We start from the raw sequence: 24185 nt of genomic DNA, 5'->3' as shown, positions 1-24185 counted from the left end.
TGCCCGGCTAGTTTTTTGTATTTTTTAGTAGAGACGGGGTTTCACCGTGTTAGCCAGGATGGTCTCGATCTCCTGACCTCATGATCCGCCCGTCTCAGCCTCCCAAAGTGCTGGGATTACAGGCTTGAGCCACCGCGCCCGGCTAAGATGAATAAGACACACCTCACTCTCAGAGTTATGCTTTATAGAAGGTCACTGCTGATTTATTTGCTGTGGTGTGTACGGGAAAGAAGGCGAGGTGAACAAGCAGCACAGAATTCAGGAGGCCAGTTCGGCACCTCTGTGAAACCTTCAGGGTTGGTGGCCACCATTTCCCCACAGAAGACAACATGAAGAAAATGCAACTTAGAGTCAGGAAGATCTGGGTCTGAATTATGGTTCAAAGGATTTTATGAGTCACTTAAGTGCCATGACATATGGAAAGCATTTCCAGTGCCTGGCTATGAGAGGTACTCAATAATATTAGTTTAATTCACTGCCCCCTCTTACCTCATCATTCCCATCCCCTGCAAGGCATATCGTTAAAGCCTGCCATTGAGTCCCCAGGAGATTATGCAAAAAAGCAATTCGTTCATCACCAGATATTTCTTGAACACCTCCTACATGCTAGGTACTGATCTAGGTGCTAACAACTCATAGCTTTTGCATTCTAGTATAGGAAAACGGATAAAAACAACACACACACACACACACACACACAGTTTCAAGTAGAGGAAGGTATAAGTAAAGTAAAGCTCTGGAATATTGTTCAAATAGTAGGCTCAGAGAAGATTTGCCTGCAATTTGAACAGAAACCTGCATAAAGTGAGAAGTCAAGCCATGGGAAGGTCAGGGGACCATTGTCTCAGGAAAAAGAAATGGCTGGGAGAGAAACGAGCCTGATGAGGTCAAGAACCTCATCAAAAGGCATGAAGTCAGGAATGAACAAAGTGAAGGAAGAGTGGGAAACATACGGAGGGAGATGTAGGCAGTGGCCAGACCATGAAGAACTTCCAAGCCAGGGAATGAAGTTGGGATTTCATTTGAAATATGATGGAAATCCACGGGAGCTTTTGTAGCAAAGAATGAAAATGATTGAACATTTTCAGGATCACTCTGACATTGTGTGGAGAGTAGGCTGTAGGGAGCAGGGTAGAGGAAGACAGAGCAGTAAGGAAACATCTCCATCGTCTCCACAAGAAGTAATGACAGTGGGAACAGCCATGAGTAGAGGAATTTAGAATGTACATTGAAGGGAGAGACAGCAAGCAAGAAAACTTGCTGGTAGACTAATCTAGCAAAGTGTGAGGGAAAGAGACCAATCACAGCTGTGGTGTAGGGTCTGAGCAACAGTTTGAGAGTGCTGCTGTTTGGTGAAATGGGGCAGACTGAAGGTAAGTAGGTGGGATTGGGAGGGAGAGCCGAGAGTTCTGTTTTGGATGTGTTCATGTTGAAGCACTAGTAGATATTCAGGTGGAGATGTCAAGTACACAATGAATATTTAGGAGAGGCCAGGATTGGTGAGACCAATTAGGGTATCTAAACCTGAGCCTGGAAAAGTGGAGTCACTGTGGATAGTAAGGGAAGAGAGCACTTCAACTGTTAGGAAGAGGACCCAACAAAGAAGGCTAAGAAAATGCAGCCAGAGAGACCGGAAGAAAATCAGGCAAGTGAGGTTTCCTGGATGTCAAGTGAACTGTTTTAAGAGAAAGGAGAAAGGAGTGATCAACAAACAGATAAGTAACATGAGGGCTGACAATTCTCTACTGCATTAGAAATGTGGAGGTCATTGGTGGGAGAGATCACCGCATTTTAGTATCTTGGTAAGAATGATCCAGTTGAGAGAGAAAAATTTGATGACACAGGAGAGTGAAGACTACTTTGAGTAGAACTGGTATACTCACAAGTGGGAATGGTCTTAACTGGGAACAGGGGCATGTCACCCTTCCTAACTGTGGGGTGTGGGGGTGCCAAAGTTGGGGTGCAAATCCATGAAGATTGATGCAACTGGTGGAGGGATGGTGAGAGGGGTCTCTTTTGTTTATTAGTGAACGAAGAATGGAGGTCGTCCAAGTGTGAGGAGTGGGGAGGTGATGATGGAGGTTGGAAGAGACAGGAAATGTGTGAAAGAGTACTTTTGGAAAGATAGAAGGGGAGTCAAATTGAGAAATACAGTAGGATGACCTGGTAATGCTGAGGGGGCTGCTTGCAATCTGCTGTCGTACATTTAGGTTGGAACAAGCGAGCAAAGATACGTGGTTTTCTTCAGCCAGTCCACTGCTCAGATGCAGACGTGAGGTAGGCAGAAAGTTGGATGTACTCAGGAATGGGGCTCTGCCAGATGATTGAGATGAGGGTAGAGAGGAGCAAATACATATGAGTTATTGTAAAAATCTCTGACAGCAGGGCTTCCCTGCGGATAGAAAGTAACACCTTCCTATACAAAAGAGAACACTCATGATAGTCTTTGATAAATTACTGGAGACAAAAAACAGGTTATAGGGTTACTTCTTTTCTTATATTGTTACCAAAAACATGGACTACATTTTTACACTAGATTTATCTTCTTTTATTCAAGTGACACAGCTGTTTCTTTCACATCCTCTCCTTAATCAGCTTTATCTTTGTTCCTCGTGTGTCTGAATGTAATAAATTCTTTGAACCATACACTTCAGGTAACATGTTCTTAGTTAACGTACTCTCAATAATTCCCAGGATGGTTCAGAAAGGTTGGCGAACTATGGTTGGGTTGTCAACTGTGACAGATTTCAGCGTAATTTATAGCAGTGAAAACACGCAGTTCTTTACAGTTCCATCCCACAGAATCCATCCCAGCACAATAAAAGTCCCTCGGGCTTTTAGAGGAGCTTGTCCATGCAATTGCCTGCTGGCTAAGAAATCATATTCCTCACCTTGATCTTCCTCTTCAAATCAGATCTCAAAAACACACCTGCTGTTGGGTCCTGGGTATTTGATTTGACCTCAAATACTTTTCCTTCTTATATCTCCCAGTCAATAGTTCTCTCAGTCTTAAAATCTTTAAGCAGGACGAGGCTTCATTATCACTTCTAGAACTCCCTATTAAAGTTCAAGAAACTTCCAGTTTTCTAATAAAAAGTAACTATTTAATACTGCCAAAAACCATGATTATACATTTCTTGCTTTTCTTTCATATTTCTGACTGAAAAATAACAATTGTTCTCTGACAGTTTATTTCATAGTAGGATCATACTCTGGCCATGTTATGAAAGTTCCCCAGCAGCAACTGAGACCATTTACTGAGAATGATACTCTGTGCTGGAAAACCTGTTAAAAGGTAACAAAAATGTCATACTCCAGCCACCTGTGCCATGAGGCACCTTCTTACTTCTCAGGATGACCTAACAGAAGAATAAAAAAGGAAAATAATCTTTGTTCACTATTTATAGAGGACCATGCATTTTTCATGTTATTTCACTTAATTCTTAGTTTTAAGGTTATTTATTTTCCTCACTAGTGAAGAGGCTGATGCTATTGAGGTTAAGTAAATTGCCCAAAAAGGTTAATGGGACTAGTAAGTGACAGAGTCAGAATCTGAACTCAGGACTCTCTGATTCTGTTTATTTGTTTTCCATTTTACCACCTTGCTTTACCAAGCTCTCAGTAGAAATATGATTAAGGAACTGTCCTTGAAACTTTACTCTTTTGTTGTGTTTAACTATGTTAATGCAGAATTAGAAATATTAATCCTTTTTTTCTTTATAGGGAATAAATGGAAAAGATGGAATACCAGGTGCTCAGGTATGGGAAATATAATTTAAAATAAAAATTATGATGGATACTGCATCCAGAATACCTACCAACATTTAGATCAATCAGACTGATGAAAAATCTTGGCAAGCAGTGATTTTCATGTTGGTATCTCTTTTTCAGGGCATCATGGGTAAGCCTGGAGACAGAGGCCCCAAAGGAGAACGTGTATGTATATTACTATTGTGATTTTTATTCAAGTCTGTTACAACTGTCCCATCATTTGAGTTACACAATTATGTGTGTAGACCCCTGCAAATCACCAAATCTATAAAGGCTAGGGTGTAGGTGATCCAAGATCTCTACTAGATATTAAATATGACAAAGGACCCAGAGCAAGTTATGTGGTTACATCTATGTAGTTGGCCTTTGTACACAGCCAAGTATACTTTGCTATTTAAATTTGGAAAGCTTTTATTATCCTCGTGTCTCAGACATATATCTCTACTATAACCATCACCCATATTCTTTTTATCTAGAGTAAGGTTTCTCAACCTCAGCACTGTGATTATTCAGGGGCAGATAATTGTTGTGGTTGGTTCTTTTGGAACTGTAAAATGCTTAGCAGCATCCATGGCCTTCATCCACTAGATGCAGTAGCACTACCATCCCTCCAATTGTGACAACCAAAAGTGTCTCCGGACATCACCAAATGCCTCCTGGGAAGCAAAATCAGTGCAATTGAGAGCTGCTGACATTCAGAAAAACTAAGTAAAGAAGGTGGTGTGAGGGGTTAGAGAAATGGAAAGGGTGACTGAAAGTATAGTAAAGTTACTAGTAATGCCAATTATGTTATGTGTTTTTGTGTTGTTTGGAACGTTAATGTCATTATTGCAATTTCTCTTTATTTCCTTTAATGAACCTCAACATTTTCTAGTAGAATTAATTTCTACTAGAATTAATTTCCACTAGAATTAATAGAATTAATTTCTAGTGGAGTCATGTCACTGCAAGAAGTTACTCAAACATTGTTACTCAGTGTAATTCTATTAAGGGTTGCTATTGTATGTGAGTGTGGGCACATATGTTTGTATACTGGTGTCTAGTTTGCTAACTTTTATTTATTATTATACAAGTCATCCATAATAACTGAAGGAAATGTGAAAATATAGATGATGTAAATTTAAAAGGAAATTTTAAAAGGCTGGGCACAGTGGCTCACGCCTGTAATCCCAGCACTTTGGGAGGCCGAGGTGGGTGGATCATGAGGTCAGGAGATCGAGACCACCCTGGCTAACACAGTGAAACCCTGTCTCTACTAAAAATACAAAAAATTAGCCGGGCGCGGTGACAGGCACCGCACAGCTACTTGGGAGGCTGAGGCAGGAGAATGGTGTGAACCCTGGAGGCAGAGCTTGCAGTGAGCCGAAATTGTGCCACTGCACTCCAGCCTGGGTGACAGAGCGAGACTCTGCCTAAAAAAAAATAAAATAAAATAAATTTAAAAATAAATAAATAAAAGGAAATTTTAAAAATCTACCTTATCCCACTACACAGAGATAAGCCCTGTGATATTTGGACATATTTCCATCTCTCTCACTCTAATACATAATATACACATATATTTATATGTATTAATAGAAACATATACTTTTCCAAAAAGGAGCTTATGCTGTCTTGTATATGACTTTTTTCACCTAATAATATATATTGATTATCTTGTCTATAAACATAAATCTGTATCTGCCTTTTAATTGCTGTATGTTATTCTACTCTTTGACCATACCTTATTTCACTTACCTAGTCTGCTGGGCATTTGGATTCCTTCTAGTTGTCATAATAATAAACATCACTACAACGAATATCTTTGTACCTAACCTATAAAATAATTTTAATATGTTAAAGATTGCATTTATCTTGCACATGATCAGAATATTAATCATTGATCAAAGTGTGCTAATATTTTTTCTAGTCATCTCAGAAATGTCTCCAAATGTGAGCTGGAGTGAGACCTGTGTGCAGATATATTTTTATAACTAAGACAGTAGCATTGATACTGGGCCCAACTGCTTTTATTTCTTTCTACATGGCTTCTTTCTATATCAGATTCTATGATCACATAAATCTCTGTAACTGTTCATTTATTTTTATTTTTTAAGTCAAGAGAAATAGAGTTTGGCCTTCTGCAGAGTAGTCACAGTTAAAAGAATAATATAATGAGATATAGGGCAGCTTCAAGCATCATTCCATCATATTTGGTGTGAGGATCACCTCCTGGAGTTATGCAACTGAATATTTGAAAATTTATTACTGAAGCAACTGCCATGATCCGTCTCTCTCTCTCTCTCTCTCTCTCATTCTCTCTTGCACAAACACATACAGTAGTAGACACATTCCAGGATAAAAAACAGCATCAAGCAAGCTTCATATCAGATTTAGGCACATCTAATATAATATTTTACTAATTATGACATCTTGTTCAACTGATTCTTGTTTTTTGTTTTTTTTTTTAAGACAGAGTTTTGCTCTTGTTGCCCAGGCTGGAGTGCAATGGTGTGATCTCGGCTCACTGCAACCTCCACCTCCTGGGTTCAAGCGATTCTCCTGCCTCAGCCTCCTGAGTAGCTGGGATTACAGACATGTGCCACCATGCCTGGCTAATTTTTTTGTATTTTTAGTAGAGACGGGATTTCTCCATGTTGGTCAGGCTGGTCTCGAACTCCTGACCTCAGGTGATTTGTCCGCCTCAGCCTACCAAAGTGCTGTGATTACAGGGGTGAGCCACCGTGCCCAGCCCAACTGATTCTTCTATAGTTCATTTATACTATCAAGTAAATGATCTCAGTAACATCCTCCCCCCAGTCACCTGCTTTGATCTTTTCAATGGCTCTCCCTTCTCACCTTCCTGTGGGTATATATTTAGGGCACAGGGATCACACTCACGTGCACACACAAACATGCACACACATGGACATGCATACAAGTGTAAAGCACAAATACAGAAAACAAACCTGAAACGTCTAATAAAGACCAAACAAACGGGAAAGCCACGGGTGGGAGAGCACATGATTTAGGAGAGATTTTGAGTGTCCTGAAGTTTTTTTAAGTGAAAAGTCTCAGTAATGAGATCCTCTTGGCAATATTCCTTTATCATTGCAAAGGAGACCCAGACCTCAAGTGATAGCTGGTATTGACTCTCAAAACTGCCGTCATCCTAGATGGGCAACCAAGTACAACTAACATTCTCACTATCTTTTGTATATTAAGTACTGCCAAGGTGCCAGGCATTGTTCTGAGCGCTTTACTTGGGTGAATTCATTTAGTTCTGAAAATAGCCCTATTTAATGGATACTATTAATATGCCCCTTTGTAGGAGGGGAGGCTAGGACACAGAGAGTTTAAGTTATTTATCCAAGGCCCAACAGCTAATAAGTGCCAGTATGAATCCAGAACTTTTGCTCTCAACTATAGCTAATGCTAGAAGAGATTATTCTTTATTATTATTTTTTTCTTAACAGGGTGATCAGGGGATTCCAGGAGACAGAGGCCCACAAGGTGAACGGGGAAAACCAGGCCTTACAGGCATGAAGGGGGCCATCGGTCCTATCGGTCCACCAGGAAACAAGGGCTCAATGGGATCTCCTGGCCACCAAGGCCCTCCAGGCTCTCCTGGCATCCCTGGCATTCCGGTAAGTAGTGCTAAGAGCCTAGGGCTCCTGACTTGTACTGACCATGTATCCCTTTTACAATGAAAGCAATGATAGTGCCTTTCAAATAAATAAAACAAACCTAAACTGGTCCCTGTGAGGGCAACAATAGCTGTCATTTAAAGTTATGTGCCAGATCCTCTACTAAGCACTTATTATACATTACCTCATTTGATCTTCATAATCATTCTGGAAGGATTGGTATCCTTTTCAGCCGACTTTTATAAACGCATAAAATGAGTATTGACTTGCCCAAGGTCACAGATTTATTAAGTGGATCAGACCCAGGTCTGGATGGCTTCAAAACCGTGCTTTTAAAATACAGGTACTATCTCTAATGTCTCTACACTACTCAGAAACCACATATGCCTGTTTCATATTGCTATGAAATGTGTCCGTTTCATACTCTATTTTGTTGACTATCAGAACAACAAATCTGCCATGAGTAGTGCTTTGAAGTAGAAACCACTTAGGCCAAGAGTGTTTAGTGAAGGAAGCCCATATCTTTATTAATCCTCAAGAGGAGTGGTGAGTGGCTATTCTGCAGAGGAATTTAATCTGAAAATATCCATGTTAGGAAGAAAGGAGGGTCCTGAAGTGAAGTAGGGCAGTTAAAGACACATTCTCCTCAGATAATCAACCAATACCAGATATAAAGCAAAACTGAGTTTTCACACAGTTTTCATACTTTATTTCTGGCCACTCTCCTGAAACTCCACTTCCATAAAGCCTGTGTAACTTCAGCTCTCGGCGTTGTGTCAGTAATTGGTATTAGATGCATTAACTAAAGTTCATTAATGAAATAGAACATTCTTGGAATTATTCTGTCCTACAGAAATCATCACTTTATAAGCCCGTCACATTGGATTGTTTTTATTTTTATTTTTTGGCTTTCTAAGTCAGTTTGTTGTTACAAATGAACTAGCACCATTGTGTTAGGGAACCCCACAACAATATTGTTATCACATATCTACACACAGACAGGATAGAGGAATTTTCAGTGAAGAGTGATGAGGAACCTACCCAGGAATGTTTATAAATTAAGACTCACTATCTAATTAGGCTCTGCTTCATTCTTAAATTCATATTGCGTGGCGATTTTCCATAGAGCTTCCAACTCTCTCATCTGACCATCTTCTGTTAGGGTCTTTGTTCATGTATATATGTCAAAGTGGATAGTTGGCAGTGGGGCTTATTGCCTTTGTCACAACCTCCAATCTTCAACATATTGTCTTTAATGCCACACATACACCCCTGGATAATAATCACCAACTATGAAGAGTAATAAAATACTTTGAAATTCTAACCATCAAGAAAAAAATAATAACTCTTTTAAAAATATCAAGGTATTATAATAAAACCTTACTGTTATAAATGTTAGATTCTTTGTCAGATGCATGTGGATTTACTTCAACAGGTGGAAAATTCAGCTGACATTATTTGCCTGCTTCCTTTTACCAGATCCCAATTAAGAAAAGAAAATTACTTAATACCTATATACTTGCAATGTGTAAGTTACAGAATAAACTTTATGATGAAATGGGTAAAACTTGCTTTTGTCCCATGAATACAACATTTTTGAAAATAATCCAGCATACTTGCAGTTCTGTCCCAGGTTTTCTTCCTTTGAAAATACATTGTATCAGTTAGACATTGACTTTGCCATCCAGGGATTGGCTAGAAGTTAAATTGTGGTTAGACTACTAACATCATGATTATACTTTTTAGATTATTTAACCTTATAAAATGAAGTAATAGGAATGTCTTCCCTAACTGTATAAAGCCATGTGTCTCCATTTAATAGGAAACCTGTTGATACTACTGATTATGATTCCAGCCCATAGCTTTTAAAGCAATTATGCACTTCAGCTTCTTCCCAGAATTTGGTCAAAGCAACACATATTTATTGCCCAATATAGTCAACTGCCAAAAGCATTTTTCTTGATAAATGGATCTCTACAGAAGTTCCAACCCAATATTTCTATTCTTTAGTCATTTTTGCTATGCTCTATTTTAACAGACCTTTTTTCTTCCTTCTTCAGGCTGATGCAGTTTCATTTGAAGAAATAAAGAAGTATATTAATCAAGAGGTCCTAAGGATTTTTGAAGGTTAGATTTTCTTAATAACATTTTTGAATTTTTCACTGATTCCCACCTCCCATCTACCATGGGGAATCCCTCCAGCAACATTCTCAAAAGACGGCCATGCCACAAAAACCTTAAGGGGCAGCCCATTTTATGATGGGACAGCTGTTTGATGAAAATTGTTCTTTACACAAAGTTAACTTTTGCCTCCCTGGAACTTCCTTTCATTATACCTGCTCTGTAAAACAACACAGGTAAAGTACCTGCTTGTACTCACATGACAGCCCTTTGAGTATTTTTCCATATCCCTCATACTTATCCTTAGTTTTCTCTTTTATGAAGTAAATGTGTCTAGCTCCTCCACTATTATCACCCCTGGGAAACGTTTAATTTATAAATGACTCTCATTTACCAAGGAATATTTTGACCAATGCAGAGTAGTGTCTTTTTATTTAGATCAGAGTCAGCAAACTGAACCCCCTAGCCAAAGCCATTGCCACCTGCTTTGTACAGCCTACAAACTGAGAATGGTTTTTGCTTTTTGGTCGGGAGCAGTGGGAATGAGTTATATTTTAAAATAGTTTTTAAAAATCAAAAGAATATTTCATGATATGTGAAAATTATCTGAAATTTGAATTTGTTTCCATAAATAAAGTATGCATATTCCTTTACCTCTTTTCTCTGGCTGCTATCCCACTACAGCAACAGGACTGAGCAACTGTGACAATATGGTCCATAAAGGCTTAAATATTTACTATCTGGCCCTTGCAGAGAAAGTTCTGACCCCTGCTCTAGATACTTCAATAATTCATCCTAAGATGTATTGGTTTTTTGAAAAAGGCATCCATATTATTCTGTTGATGCATTTTGAGTTTTCAGTTAACTAACAGCCCTGGATCTTCCTTGTTAAAATATTTTTAAATGAGGTGTTTATCATTATGGACTGTGTGTTTATTTTTTAAATCTAAGTGTGTGATCTTATGTTTCCTCTTATTAATTTCAAATCATTTGTGTTCATATCTTGTTCCAACCTGAAGATGTCTTTTGGAATGTTGTCTCTTGTAGAGCAGGCTGGCTGACCCTATGACTTTGTGTCACGCTAAATTTCATAAGCATGCCATCATTCTAGTTGTTGATAGAAATGTTGACTAAAAAAGCCAAGAGTCAAGGATTAGGTCTTTCTAAATGCCACAGGATTCTTTCTGTCCACTTGTAAATCATCTTCTAATCTATTATTTAGTGAGCTCTGAATCCATTTCGTTGTCCTAAAACTCACCCTACATTTCTTTGTCTATTTGCAAGGAATTGACAGTATCACGTGATTTTGACAAATGGTTTGCTAAAATCAAAATCACTCTTCTGAACTGTAAGATTTAACAAATAAATCCATGTTAGCTCTCATGGTTCTTACTTCCTTTGCTTAGCATCCACAAGCCAAAAATAGATTGTTGAATTTTTTAAGGAATAAGATTATAAGATGCCCCAAGTCGATCTTGAGTTCATTGCTTCAAACATGGAATCAGCTCTTCTCCAAGGAGTCTTGATTATTTTAAATAATAATTGCAGTAGAGACTGAAATCTTGGTGCTTGGATGCACATTATCTTGTTTTATATGAGAACTGGAAATACAGTAGAGTAACACTGGGACTTGTAGCTACTTTAATGACAAAATAGAAAAAAAAATGGTTTTTTGTTGTTGTTTGTTTTTTGAGATGGAGTCTCATTCTGTCACCCAGGCTGGAGTGCATTGACGCGATCTCGGCCCACTTCAACCTCTGCCTCCTGGGTTCAAGCGATTCTCCTGCCTCAGCCTCCTGAATAGCTGGGATTACAGGCACCCGTCACCAAACCCGGCTAATTTTTGTATTTTTAGTAGAGACGGGGTTTCACCATGTTGGCAAAAAATGTTTTTTAAAGGTCAAGAATTTATGCTGTCGATTTTAATTTATCTTGATCTTTACTAAGTATCTTTATCATGCTCTGATATGACAGTTTACTAATACATTTGTCCACTCTTTTGTTGAGCTACCAGTAATTTTAATGTTGCCCTTATATTTGGAAGTCTTTTCTCCCTTCCTTCTTTCCTTCCTTCCTTCCTTCCTTCCTTCCTTCCTTCCTTCCTTCCTTCCTTCCTTCCTTCCCTTGAATCAAACATTATGGACTGTACTGTAAACTTTGCAATCCAAACACTCATTTCCCCCTCAGTAAGTTTGAAAAAAGACAACTGTTTGAAAACAGACATCTCAGACTCTTCAGGGGAATACTGAAGAACATACTCATGGCTACATAATTTCCAGTGTTCAGTGCACAGTGAAAATGCTGGTGCACTTGTTAAAAAATGATTAAGAATTTTAAGACAGCAATAGTAAAGCCATAAACTAAACATGGGGCCCTATGTGACTGCATGGGTAGCATGTCCATGAAAGGCAGTCCTGGGGAGAGGACATCTAGGCTCTCAGATAGTATCCATGCGTTTAGTTGACCTCAACCATGAAAAGAGAAATGCCAGCATATATGTGTTTTTGAATTGCAATCTAAAGTTTTCCTTTAACTCTTAATCTCTATGGGCTCTAGTGTCTTTATTGATCTTTTATCTCAGGGAGCTTTAATTCTGAACTTCAATCTCTTAAGAGGCTTTAGATAAAATCATATATTTAATAGTCAGTAATTAACCCATTTTTTGGAAGCTGATTAAGAATGTCAGAAAATAGGCCGGGCGCGGTGGCTCATGCCTGTAATCCCAGCACTTTGGGAGGCCGAGGCAGGTGGATTACAAGGTCAGGAGATCGAGACCACGGTGAAACCCTGTCTCTACTAAAAATACCAAAAATTAGCCGGGCGCGGTGGCAGGCACCTGTAGTCCCAGCTACTCGGGAGGCTGAGGCAGGAGAATGGCGAGAACCCGGGAGGCGGAGCTTGCAGTGAGCCGAGATCGCGCTACTGCCCTCCAGCCAGGGGGACAGAGCAAGACTCTGCCTCAAAAAAATAAAAAAATAAAAAAAAAGAATGTCAGAAAATATAACCAAGCATTTTAAGAAAAAAAAAAAAAAAGGGGGGGCCTTTTGAGATATAGAAGGTGTTCGTTTTACAAGTCCATCAGACACTGGATGAAGGTGTGGCCCCTGGCAGCCTGCCCTGTGCATTCAGCAGAAGAGACACTTCTACTTCCTCCTGGGGAAGGCTCCCAGGCCATTCTGTGGCTCCTCTCAAGAAGGGCTATCAGTCTTCTGAGGAGGCAGGTCAGCGGAGTTGGGCCACTCTTCATCTGTCTTGGGGCAGGCTCACCAGGCTTCTGCTTTCTGAGAAGCTCCTCCTCTGAGTCTGAATCCTTCCTCTCTGAGTTCCTGCCCCTCCTTCCTCTGTCAGAGCCCACCTGCCTGGAAGCTGACAGGTGCAGCGTCCTCCCCAGGTCTCTGGCTTCACACCCATCTCTCCTACTGCCTCTCTGTCTCTTCCAGCCTGGCCAGGTCCAGGCGAGTGGCTGGACCCCCACCAGAGCTAGTAGTCCCTCAGAAACCACAGGTGTCTTAGCCTCAAGACAATATTTTAAAGTGACCCATAAGGAAACTATTTTCTGAGGCTTCTAAACCCTGAGACTCCCTGTGTGATATCCCTCTCCTTTTATCTCTCTTGACACTAGTCCAGCAAAACTGTCCTCCCAAACAAAACTGTGCCTGAAACCCAGAATTTAGTTATTTAGCATTTAAGTTAATTTGTCCCAAGATCATTTCAATTTACTCCATTTAATTTTCCACTTAGAAATCACCTTTTCCATGGCTTCTGAACACCATTTACAAAAAAGAAAAAAGAAAACTCCATTTTCACAAATCATAGAGCCCCAAGGTCACAGTTACCATTTTCAGAAAGCTTTTTCTCTAAAAGAAGATTAATTTTCACATGTTAAAGCAGTTAAAGTTAAGTAGTACAGACAGCTAACTGCTACACTTAAGTAGCACCCATCTCCCTCCCTTTTTCTTAGTGGTTTCACAAGAGACAGTGTCAACAACAGCTAATGCTATCTCTGCTGCACGCACCCCTGCACATCTGCAGCCTCGAGGGCCATTCTCTCCGAGCAGGAAGTCGCAGACTGTCAGCCTGGGCTTGAGGGAGTCCTTGGAAGATCCTGCTCTCCAACTTTATCATCCCAAGTGTCCAGATTACACCCTCTAGTGAAACCCTAGACCAGGATGACCCAAACTTTGAACCCTCCTCTTGTGGCTTTTTAACCCCCTTTGGGGCTTCCCAGGTGACTCCACTGATACAACACCCTGCAAATCTCACACCTTGAGCTATTTTCCAGACCACCTAACCTCCCTTCAACTTCCTGGTGCCCCTTCCCAAACCTAACTGTGGCGGAAAGAGATGTCTTTTCACCAATCCCATGGCTAGGTTCCAGATTGATCACTATGCACGAATATATATCCTTTCTGAAGTTCAATTAAATCCCCAATTTGATTGTCCAACAAGTCAAGTCCTTTTGCTAGTAAAGTGACCACACAGGACAAGGACAGATATCATCCATGTGTCTCAGCTTAGCATTTGGCTTTAGGAGGGCTTTCCAGCTGCCAGTGATGCTGCCCACACAATGGAGGGTCTTGCCAGATCTGAGAAGTTTAATTCTTGCTATTACACTGTCCTATTATGCTTGGGAATTTACATCGACATGCAGGAAGAATTTACCAACCTATGCAAAAATGTGTACTAACATCTGGCTCTCTCGGTTCTTGAGTCAGACATGGGGCCAGCAAGCCCACACCTCCAGCTGTGGGAGAAAAGAAAGATTAAGGCTAAGTATTCCTAAACAATGTTTCTGCCTCTAGATTTTCAGTGTTCAGAAAATCCCCTTACCTATGTTTTCTTGATTTTTCATACATATATTTCATATATATATGAATGTGTGTAAATATGTGTGATCCTGTTTTCTTATTCCAAGGTTGTAACATCTTTTCTTACCTCTCTACAAGTAAGATATTCATTTATACATACATATTTGTATATGTACTTATTTATATACACATCATCTGATAAATATACATCATTGATGAGATTTTATATATATATATATAGAGAGAGAGAGAGAGAGAGAGTTTAAAAACATATTTTCCACTACATAGTCTCCGTTTCTTCCAATTTGCTGCTTTCTGTTTTTTTGGTTGCAACTCTGTTGTTCAGTTTATAGGATTTCCTCAGTGTCCAGTAATCCTTGGATGTCTGCATACATAAGAGCAGGGTTTTAAAAACCGATTGAAAGCTGTGAGTGAACAGTGGGGCTTGCCAACCTCGAGTTTCACTCAGGGTAGCCCAGTTGGACTTTTTAAGTGAAGGACCCTTCATTTCAGTGTCTTTAACTCTTTCCTCTCAGTCTGGTCAGATTCCCCCGCGGAGACATTTCACTTCCTGCCTGGCTGCGAGCTCAGCTGCTTCAGATTTTCAGTTTGGAAGCCTGAGTCTCAATGGAGCCTGGGCTCCTCAGTGCAGAGGCAGACTACTACCCTTTTCAGATAATAATAAACCTTCAGCATCTTGCTAGGGATGGGGACAGGCACCTGCCTAGCTTTATAGAGAAAGGAATTTCAACAACTACTAAAACAGGCTTTCAATCCATGCTCCTTATTTTAGTTCCCCTCTCTCACCCCCACTTCCAGAGGTAACTTGTACTGCCAATTCTAAGCCTTCTGAGGATTTTGTAGTTTAGATCAAGTTATTCCTCTACTTCTAGTCTAAGAGTTTAGTTGTCTTGAGTTTGCTAAGTAATGTATCACTCAACCATCTGGTTCTCACCTCCCAAAATTGTGCTGATATTGTCTCCTTTCATATGCTCCCCCATTCTTGTCTGTTTATGCCTTTAAGAGGATTGTTTTGCTAGGATTCAGGAGGTAGTTAAAGCAGATCCATGTGTTTAATCCACCATCTTTACCCATGATAGTTCAAAGCAACATACTCATAAAAGTGGCGAATGATTCAGACAGAGACAAATGAAGTAGTAACCACCTTTGGGTCATAATGAACCACAAAATAAATATGAATCCACCAAATGATACTATTGAATTAACAGTTAAAAATGAAACTAGAATATCATTATAAAAATATCACAGGAAATTACTCTTCTGATATTTTTGCCCTTTAGGAGAGAACTGTATTTAATTTTGATTTCCACATTTAGGAGACATTTATGGAAAAGCCCTGAAATAATGGAACCAAAAAGAGATTTTCAAAATAGATTGTGAAGCCTATGAGTAAAAGTTATTTAACCTGAATGCTGATATGTAACAATATGACTGATTTCCCAAGGGAAATACTCATTAACTGCTCTGTTTCCATAATGGGGTAGCAAAATGAAATAAATTGAAGTTATACCAAGAAAATGGATAATCAGACATTTCCATGGGCATTCGGAGAAGATTAATTTCTGTCTTTGAAATATTTACAAATTTTATCTGTGAAATAGTAGACACGGGCCAGATGACATGTGTGTGTTCCTTCCTCCTCTAAAACACGTAGTTTATCATCACATTAATATTAATGTCTATATTATAGTAAGGAGCCCATTCTCCAAAGAAGCCAAGCTTTGGTCTCATTTGTTAGAGTGACTGCTGTGGCTTTGCCTTGGCAGATGGCAAATGTGTGTTTGGTTTATGCATGCTTATATCTGAACTCTTCAATTTCCTGCCTCATTAGAAAGCATAGCCAAAAACAGTTTAATTGACTGAAGATCCCTGAAAACAGAGGAAAAGCAATTAAGAATAAAGGCCTTTACAATTCATTTGGATGCTCTGAAACATATTATTGTAAATTATAGAGCATTAGGGTAGGGTTCAGAAGAGGTAATTACCCTTATGCTAAATGACTGTTTCTGAGTGTATCTCAAAGCCAGATAATTTACAGCTAGAAGTAGTAAAAATAATTTTCTGTTTTGCTAAAAATATTAAAAACCACCAAAGTACTTCTAAATTCAATTCATATATTAAAGAAGAAAAATTAGTACTGTGAATATTTGTGTTTCAACATTGAAGGTATTTAAAGAGACATGTTTCAAATTAAGAAAAATTGTACTGAAATACATCTCTCCTTTGAAGTGCAGAACAACAAATATTATGCAAAGTTTCAAACTGTGATTATTTATTATAAGGCCCCAAGTTCATAATTTGATGTAATAAAGATATTATATGTACATTCAATATGATGATTTGTAAAACTAAAACTATATATTAATTACCTATTTGTTTTATCTATTAGTTACTAGAATAAGATGTATTAATATCAACCAAACATCCCAGGTAGATAGTGAGGTAGTAATACTGGAGGGCAGGTGATTTCATATCACTCCTTGGGACCAGCATCCATTAGATCCCTGTTGGCCTCCCATTCATCCTTCAGTCTACAGCCAGAGATTCTAGTCCTGTGCAGGTTGTGGTATGTTTCCATTCTGCTTGCTTTGTGACATGAGAATGTGAATGTAGGTGATTGCTTTTTGGATAATGACAGTCAATGCTTTATATCTATTGGGGCTTTTCCCTTAATAATTCGATATGAAAAAATAATTCTTTTTCTTTCTTAACCAGTATGGGCCTACATTGTTTTTAAAGGATTGTTTTAATTGAAAACTCATGGGAAAACAGATTTTCCTCAGAAGTGATTTACTCTTTATTTTAAAATTTACATAAAATAAAAGATACATATCTGTTTAAGTATGCCTTTGCAATTCAATTAAATCAACTAAAGCGAGTGAAAAGACTGGAGAACGTGGAAGTAACTCTTTACAAGATCTATATGATGTGGGCTTCGTGTTTTCTAACCGACGGCTATAGTTTCTACTATGTTGTGGTCTGTCATTTGGTCTTTACTTACAAAATAAATACTAATTTCCTCAGTAAAAAAACTTTTCTGGAAGATTTGTCTGCACCAAACCCAGAGTGAAGTTTTTAAATTAAATATTCATTCCTTACGACACACATGTATCTTTGAAAAACTATGTGTAAATTATTTCAAAATAAAACCATTTAAATTACTAAGAGATTTTTGAAGAAGTTATGCAAAAAGAAAGAGAAAAACTTCTTATCATGGCAAGGATAGAGCCTCCTCAAGTTTTCTGTTTGAAATCTAGTTGTTCATATATTAGATTTTTTTAATGTGAGGTATACCAAATATAAACAAACCAAGCAATTTAAAGAAAGACTCCAATGATAGATCATATTTATAACGGCCCTGGAATGAGTTAATGATTTTACCAAAATTAATTTTATGTGGTAGTAAAATATTCCATATGCTTTTTTTTTAGTTATCTGTTGCTGCATAAGAAAATACCTCCAAATGTTGGTGGCTTAAAACATTTATCTTACATTTCACATTATAAACGTTTATTATCTCACATTTTTTATGGGTCAGGGGCTTGAAGTGTTGCTTAATTGTATGGATCTGGTTAGGATCTCTCATGAAATTGCAGTCAGGATGTCATTCAGAGCTACAGTCATTTGAAGGCTTGACTAGGGCTGGATGATCTGCTTCCAAGTTCATGCACGTGGCCACTGGCAAGTAGCATCAGTTCTTCCCCACGTGGGCCTCTCCACAGGACTTCTTGGGTGCCCTCACTCCGTGTCAGCTGCCTTCCTGCAATGAGTGATCTAAGAGAGAAAGCAACTAGGAAGCCACGATGTCTTTTATGACCTCATCTCTCTAGTTGCCCACTGTTAATTCGGCCTTTTTCTTTTCACTAGAAATGAAAAGTCTAGCCCCCATTCAAAAATAGAATTAAACTCCAACTTTGGAAGACAGTGTCAAAGAATTCGTGAATATATTTTAAATTACCACACATACGTTCACAACCTTGCTGGAAAGTGCCTTAAAGTTATTAGGAAATCATTTTTTAATGTGAACCTAAACTCTCTCCACATGCCATTACCACAGGTTAGATTCCATGCTAGTGTTCTGTCCGCTAGATGGTTACATCTCAGAAGCACTGAAAATTCTCAGACTTTCTGAGTGACACAGCTGGTCTGCATCTATACACAAACAACTTTGTGCAATTGATTTTATTTGTGTAATCAAAAAACTCAGCAGTTAGACCAGTTGGTAAATTAGATGTGCTTAAATTAAAAATTAAATCTTTTTGTTTGTTTGATTTCATGTATCTTGAAATTTTTTGACATAAAATATTTCTGTTCCATGATATATTATTTTTTCTTCTATACATGAAGAGAGGATGGCTGTATTCCTATCCCAGCTTAAGCTGCCGGCAGCAATGTTGGCTGCCCAAGCTCATGGGAGGCCTGGGCCACCAGGAAAGGATGGGTTGCCTGGGCCACCAGGAGATCCTGGACCCCAAGGTAAGTCTTCAAATGTAATATTGGCTTACTGATTTTTAATCTTCTGTATTTATAACATGTTAGTCACAGTTAAGGAAAAAAGTATGTATGTATATATGTACTTTATATGTTATATATACATATATGTAATATATAAAATGGTTTCATATGTAATCTCTTTATAATATTTGACATTCTAGAAGTAGATGTTTAACTATTACTACTTCAGATTTAAAACCAAATGAGAACTCCGTCTCAAAAAAAAACCAAACAAACAAACAAACAAAAAAACAAAAAACCAAATGAGAGTTACCTGGTATTCTAAATGTATTGTAATAATAATATTTGTTATAACAATAACAGCAATAATGTGTGTTTATATATCATTATTATCTAGGAATCTTAGAATTTTTTAGGCCTCCCCTTTTAGTGTAAGTTAAACAAGTCTCCATCATCTTAGGATCTTAAATAAACTGGGGAAAGAGTTTCAGGAGACTCAACTACAAATAGTTATTTGGTTCTAAAATATATTTTTAAGAAATTTTAGAATCTTTCTGCTTTGAATAAAGCTTGTGGGTGGTAACTTGAATGTTAAAGAAGTTTTCGCATGATTTCTAAAGTTCTTAAAACCCAACTTATATTGGCAAAAAATTTTGTTCCACTTATGACAACTTGACAAGAGACATTATCTTAAGTATAGCTTAACTAGATTAATCTGACAAAGCCATTTTCTAGAAGTACGATTAGCAATCCAGCAAAGTGGCCAAATAGGCCCAGGCTTAGAAGAGTCAACAATTCTGAAAGGGAAATATTAAATTCAGTGAGTACATATCATGAAAGATAAGACCCCAGGAAAACTGCTTCTTATTGTTAACAATGGAGGATCTCAGGTTCCTTCCTTGAAATAATCAAAAGCAACTTGTATAAAGAAAAGAGGAAATTAACACTAAAATAAGAATGCAGTCCAAAATAATATATACACAAAGAAGTGTTTTTCTGTCACCAGTTTCCTTCCTACTGCTATTCTGTAATATTGAGCCTTGTTTTCTGAAGTGTCCCCAAGTGACTGATGTGCCCTTCCTCTTCTGAAGGAGCAACACCTGTTCAGCTCCCAGTAGCAGTGCCTGTTAGTATCCTAATATAACCTTACAACCTATAACCGCGATTGCCAAGTCTTTGCGTTTAATTAGCACAATATAAAACAGGAACAGTTAAAATCTCTCCAGTTTTTTTAAAACCATACATATATTCCACCATTATCTTTAGATTATAGTGAAGTTTGGCAGATTGATGAAGGAAAGAGAAAATAGGATGAGGAGTAGCCCTCTTGTATACACTATTGTGTAGAGGGGGCTAATTATTATCTTTTGCTAGTTGGGTCTGTTCTGAAGTCAGAGTATATGAGACTGGCATGCAGATCTCGAAAGCTCATCTGAAAATGTGTAATGCCACAAGTCACATGAAGAATAAGCAGCGTTAACACCAATAGGAAGAAAACTTTGGATAGATCCTTCAAACAGTGGTAGTTTGAGAGGACAATAACAGTGGAAAATTGAGATGATCAAGGAAAACAGCTCTGGAACTGGAGTCTGCTGTTCCACTCAAACACCTGGCATCAGACACCTCACAGGTGCTGTGAAGGCCCATCTGGAAGGCTGTCAGTCAGAGGCAATTCTAAACCCAGAGTATCAGTGAAACTTTTGGAAACAAGCCTTCTGTTCACCACTCCACTTGCCCTTCCTTTTGCAAAGGATTTCTATGGATTTTATCTGCTGTTGTGCCTCAAAGATTTAGACTACTTCTACTCCTGATAGGGCATCTGGATGCAATTCTTGAATTTGGAAGATATCCCCACATGATTTCCAGTTTCTTTGTGAACAAAGGTTTACTAAAATTGTCAAAACTTTTGTCTCCCCTTTGGGTTTCTGACAACAGACATATCTTGACTACAACTTAGTAGATGTCTCCTTAACTTTTCCATAATACTTCCTTTTCAGTATTTGTTAGATTTGCCTAAAATTTAGCAACAAAAATAAATAAAACTTGCAAAACATAGAATTCATTTTTAAGGAATATTTGTTTCTTAAAAATATTTGTTTTTAAGGAATGTAAGTACAGTAGGCATGCTGTACTGATAATCCTGTTTAAAGGCACAGAAATCTCACTGAAAAGACAGAGAATGAGAGGCTGCTGTTTAATTTTTGGTGCCTCTACAGAAGTGCACAAGAAATTGAAGGATTTTTCTCTAGTAGATAAATAGGTGTGACGCGCTCAGAAGATGAAGTTATACATGTAACTTACAAGCTTTGCTGTGCTCGATTTAAGTGTTTTTTTTTTTTCAAAAAGGAAAGAAAAAAATGCATTTAAAATCACCAGTGACCATGTAAACCTCAGGTGCTATTGTCTGAATTAGTCCTCTTAATGACACAGCATGATTGAGTTTAAGAAAGAGTTGAAGTCAGAAATGCAACATAGGTTGGGAAGAAAAGGTGGCTTCTGAATATGACACAGTGTGTTCTGCCACTCATCCATCCTGTCTGATGGTGGCTCCTCTGAAATTTCTAGAAGAGACATTTTGTTTTGTTTTGTTTTGTTTTGTTTTCAGTGATTGTCAGGGAAGAAATCCATTTGGTTCCGAAATACATTTTAAAAATATTTTAGAACCTTTCTGCTAATAGAGCTCATGGATGGTAACTTTTGAACTTTAAATAATTTTTCATGTGTCTTCTAAAGTTTTTGAAACCAAACGTTGCTTATATTGGCAAAAAACTTTGTTCCACTTATGACAATTTGACAATATTTATTATCTTAAATATAGCTTGACTAAATTAATCTGAAATTTAAAATTAAAATTAAGTGGTTGGTTTGAAATATGCACTATGGAGGCATGGGCAAGGACTTCATGTCTAAAACACCAAAAGCAATGGCAACAAAAGGCAAAATTGACAAATGGGATCTAATTATACTAAAGAGCTTCTGCACAGCAAAAGAAACTACCATCAGAGTGAACAGGCAACCTATAGAATGGGAGAAAATTTTTGCAATCTACTCATCTGACAAAGGGCTAATATCCAGAACCTACAAAGAACTCAATCAAATTTACAAGAAAAAAACAAACAACCCCATCAAAAAGTGGGCAAAGGATATGAACAGACACTTCTCAAAAGAAGACATTCATACAGCCAACAGACACATGAAAAAATGCTCATCATCACTCGCCATCAGAGAAATGCAAATCAAAACCACAATGAGATACCATCTCACACCAGTTAGAATGGCAGTCATTAAAAAATCAGGAAACAACAGGTGCTGGAGAGGATGTGGAGAAATAGGAACACTTTTACACTGTTAGTGGGACTGTAAACTAGTTCAACCATTGTGGAAAACAGTGTGACGATTCCTCAAGGATCTAGAACTAGAAATACCATTTGACTCAGCCATCCCATTACTGGGGATATACCCAAAGGATTATAAGTCATGCTGCTATAAAGACACATGCACACGTATGTTTATTGCGGCACTATTCACAATATCAAAGACTTGGAATCAACCCAAATGTCCATCAGTGACAGACTGGATTAAGAAAATGTGGCACATATACACCATGGAATACTATGCAGCCATAAAAAAGGATGAGTTTGTGTCCTTTGTAGGGACATGGATGCAGCTGGAAACCATCATTCTCAGCAAACTATCGCAAGAACAAAAAAGCCAAATACCGCATGTTCTCACTTATAGGTGGGAATTGAACAATGAGATCGCTTGGACACAGGAAGGGGAACATCATACACCGGGGCCTATTGTGGGGAGGGGGTAGAAGGGAGGGATAGCATTAGGAGATATACCTAATGTAAATGATGAGTTAATGGGTGCAGCACACCAACAAGGCACATGTATACATATGTAAAAACCTGCACGTTGTGCACATGTACCCTAGAACTTAAAGTATAATAGAAAAAAAAAAGTAAAAAAAAAAACAAAAAAAGAAATATGCACTATGGAATGAGTCCTTTATTTTATCTTTAGGAAAGGACAAAAGTATAAAGGGGTTTTGTAAAGTTTCCTGTGTTTATTCTGAGAAGCAGGAGACATATAGACAGCAGTGAGAAAATCGACCTGAGACTGTGAGAAGTACAAAATTCATGTTGAAAAAAGGAAGAGCCGCTCCTACCGAGATTCTGATCGTGAAAGCTTGAGGATCCGCCTTCAGCACCCTGATCTCCACCTTCAGCACCCTGATCTTCTTAAAGTGAAAAGAAAAACCATTCGGATTCTGAGTTGCATTGCCTCATTTGCCGTTTTTCTAAGTTTCCAAAGGGGTGGTTGTTGATGTCTTTTTTAAATTGAAAACACTTCCAAACAGCTTTTAAATTTTAGCCATCCCATGGGGTTCTGAGTATTGGCTTCCTGCTGCCTTAAGAGGACTTTCCTTGGTGTCCATTCCCACCTGGGGCTTGCAGCACAGGGCCTCGTGGCTGGTTCTCCCAGTTATGAGCTAAAATGTGCCACATCAGAATAAAAGAGACCCCAAGAAGCATGATTCAGCTGAGTTCCCCTGTATAAACAGGAGAGGCGAATTTTCCTAACAGACCTTATTCTTTCAAGTGAGTTTTATGAGAAAAGACTTCACTTAAACTTTTTCTCAAACACAGCTGATTCTCCATCACCTCTTCCATTCAAGGAATAGATACCACACCTAAAGCCCTACTCATTTCAGAAGGAACCTCACATGTGGGGTCAGTAGGAAAAAACAGCTACATTCATTCCCTGCACCCTGCATCAGTTCCAAAAGCACAGTAGTGGGAGTAGTTGTTCTTACTTGTGCACTTTTAAAGTAATTGATCATACATACTGTTTATAGGAAGCACTTGTGATGTATAGATTCGACCTTTCAAATTTATTAGCATTAGGGGCTTTGGATATGGGAGGACATGTGAGTGTGTGTCAGAATGACTGAAGGGCACTGCTATCAATTGGTGGACCAGAACCAGCGAGGCTAAACAACTTGTAAGGCACGAGGCAACCCCTAACCCCACCCCCACCATGCCCACCGTAAACAACTATCCCTCCTAAAATGCCAATAGCATCCATTTTCTGGCCTTTTTCCGGTATGTATACAGGTGCACAGATTTACAACTTTAGAAGTAAATCTCTGGAGTCAAAACTGAAATCTTCCTACTAGAAATAAACACAGTCTACCACCTGAAAAACTACACCAAGCACCAGGTTTCATCAATGACTAGTACCTCTAGATGCTTTCAATTAGGACACTGCTGGTGTTTTGTTTTCCTACATGAGCTACAGTTATATCAAGCTGTCCTCCTGTAGAGTTGTTTTTTTTTTTTTTTGAGTCAGAGTTTCACTCTTGTTGCCCAGGCTGGAG

The 24185-nt window shown here is 38.4% G+C and overlaps 1 protein-coding gene across 1 annotated transcript in view; it reads left to right on the top strand.

Moving 5' to 3' along the window:
• Positions 1-24185, top strand: part of COL19A1 (collagen, type XIX, alpha 1) — a 350354-nt gene that overhangs the window by 320898 nt on the left and 5271 nt on the right. Inside the window, exons 45-49 of the mRNA XM_011969393.1 lie at positions 3724-3759; positions 3892-3936; positions 7227-7397; positions 9458-9524; positions 18695-18823. Of these exons, the coding sequence (XP_011824783.1) occupies positions 3724-3759; positions 3892-3936; positions 7227-7397; positions 9458-9524; positions 18695-18823 (448 nt within the window). The remainder of the gene's footprint in view (positions 1-3723; positions 3760-3891; positions 3937-7226; positions 7398-9457; positions 9525-18694; positions 18824-24185) is intronic.

The sequence above is a fragment of the Mandrillus leucophaeus genome, unplaced genomic scaffold, assembly GCF_000951045.1.
Source record: "Mandrillus leucophaeus isolate KB7577 unplaced genomic scaffold, Mleu.le_1.0 Scaffold889, whole genome shotgun sequence".
In the NCBI taxonomy this organism is placed as follows: Eukaryota; Metazoa; Chordata; class Mammalia; order Primates; family Cercopithecidae; genus Mandrillus; species Mandrillus leucophaeus.
This window is presented reverse-complemented; position numbering and strand designations above follow the sequence as displayed.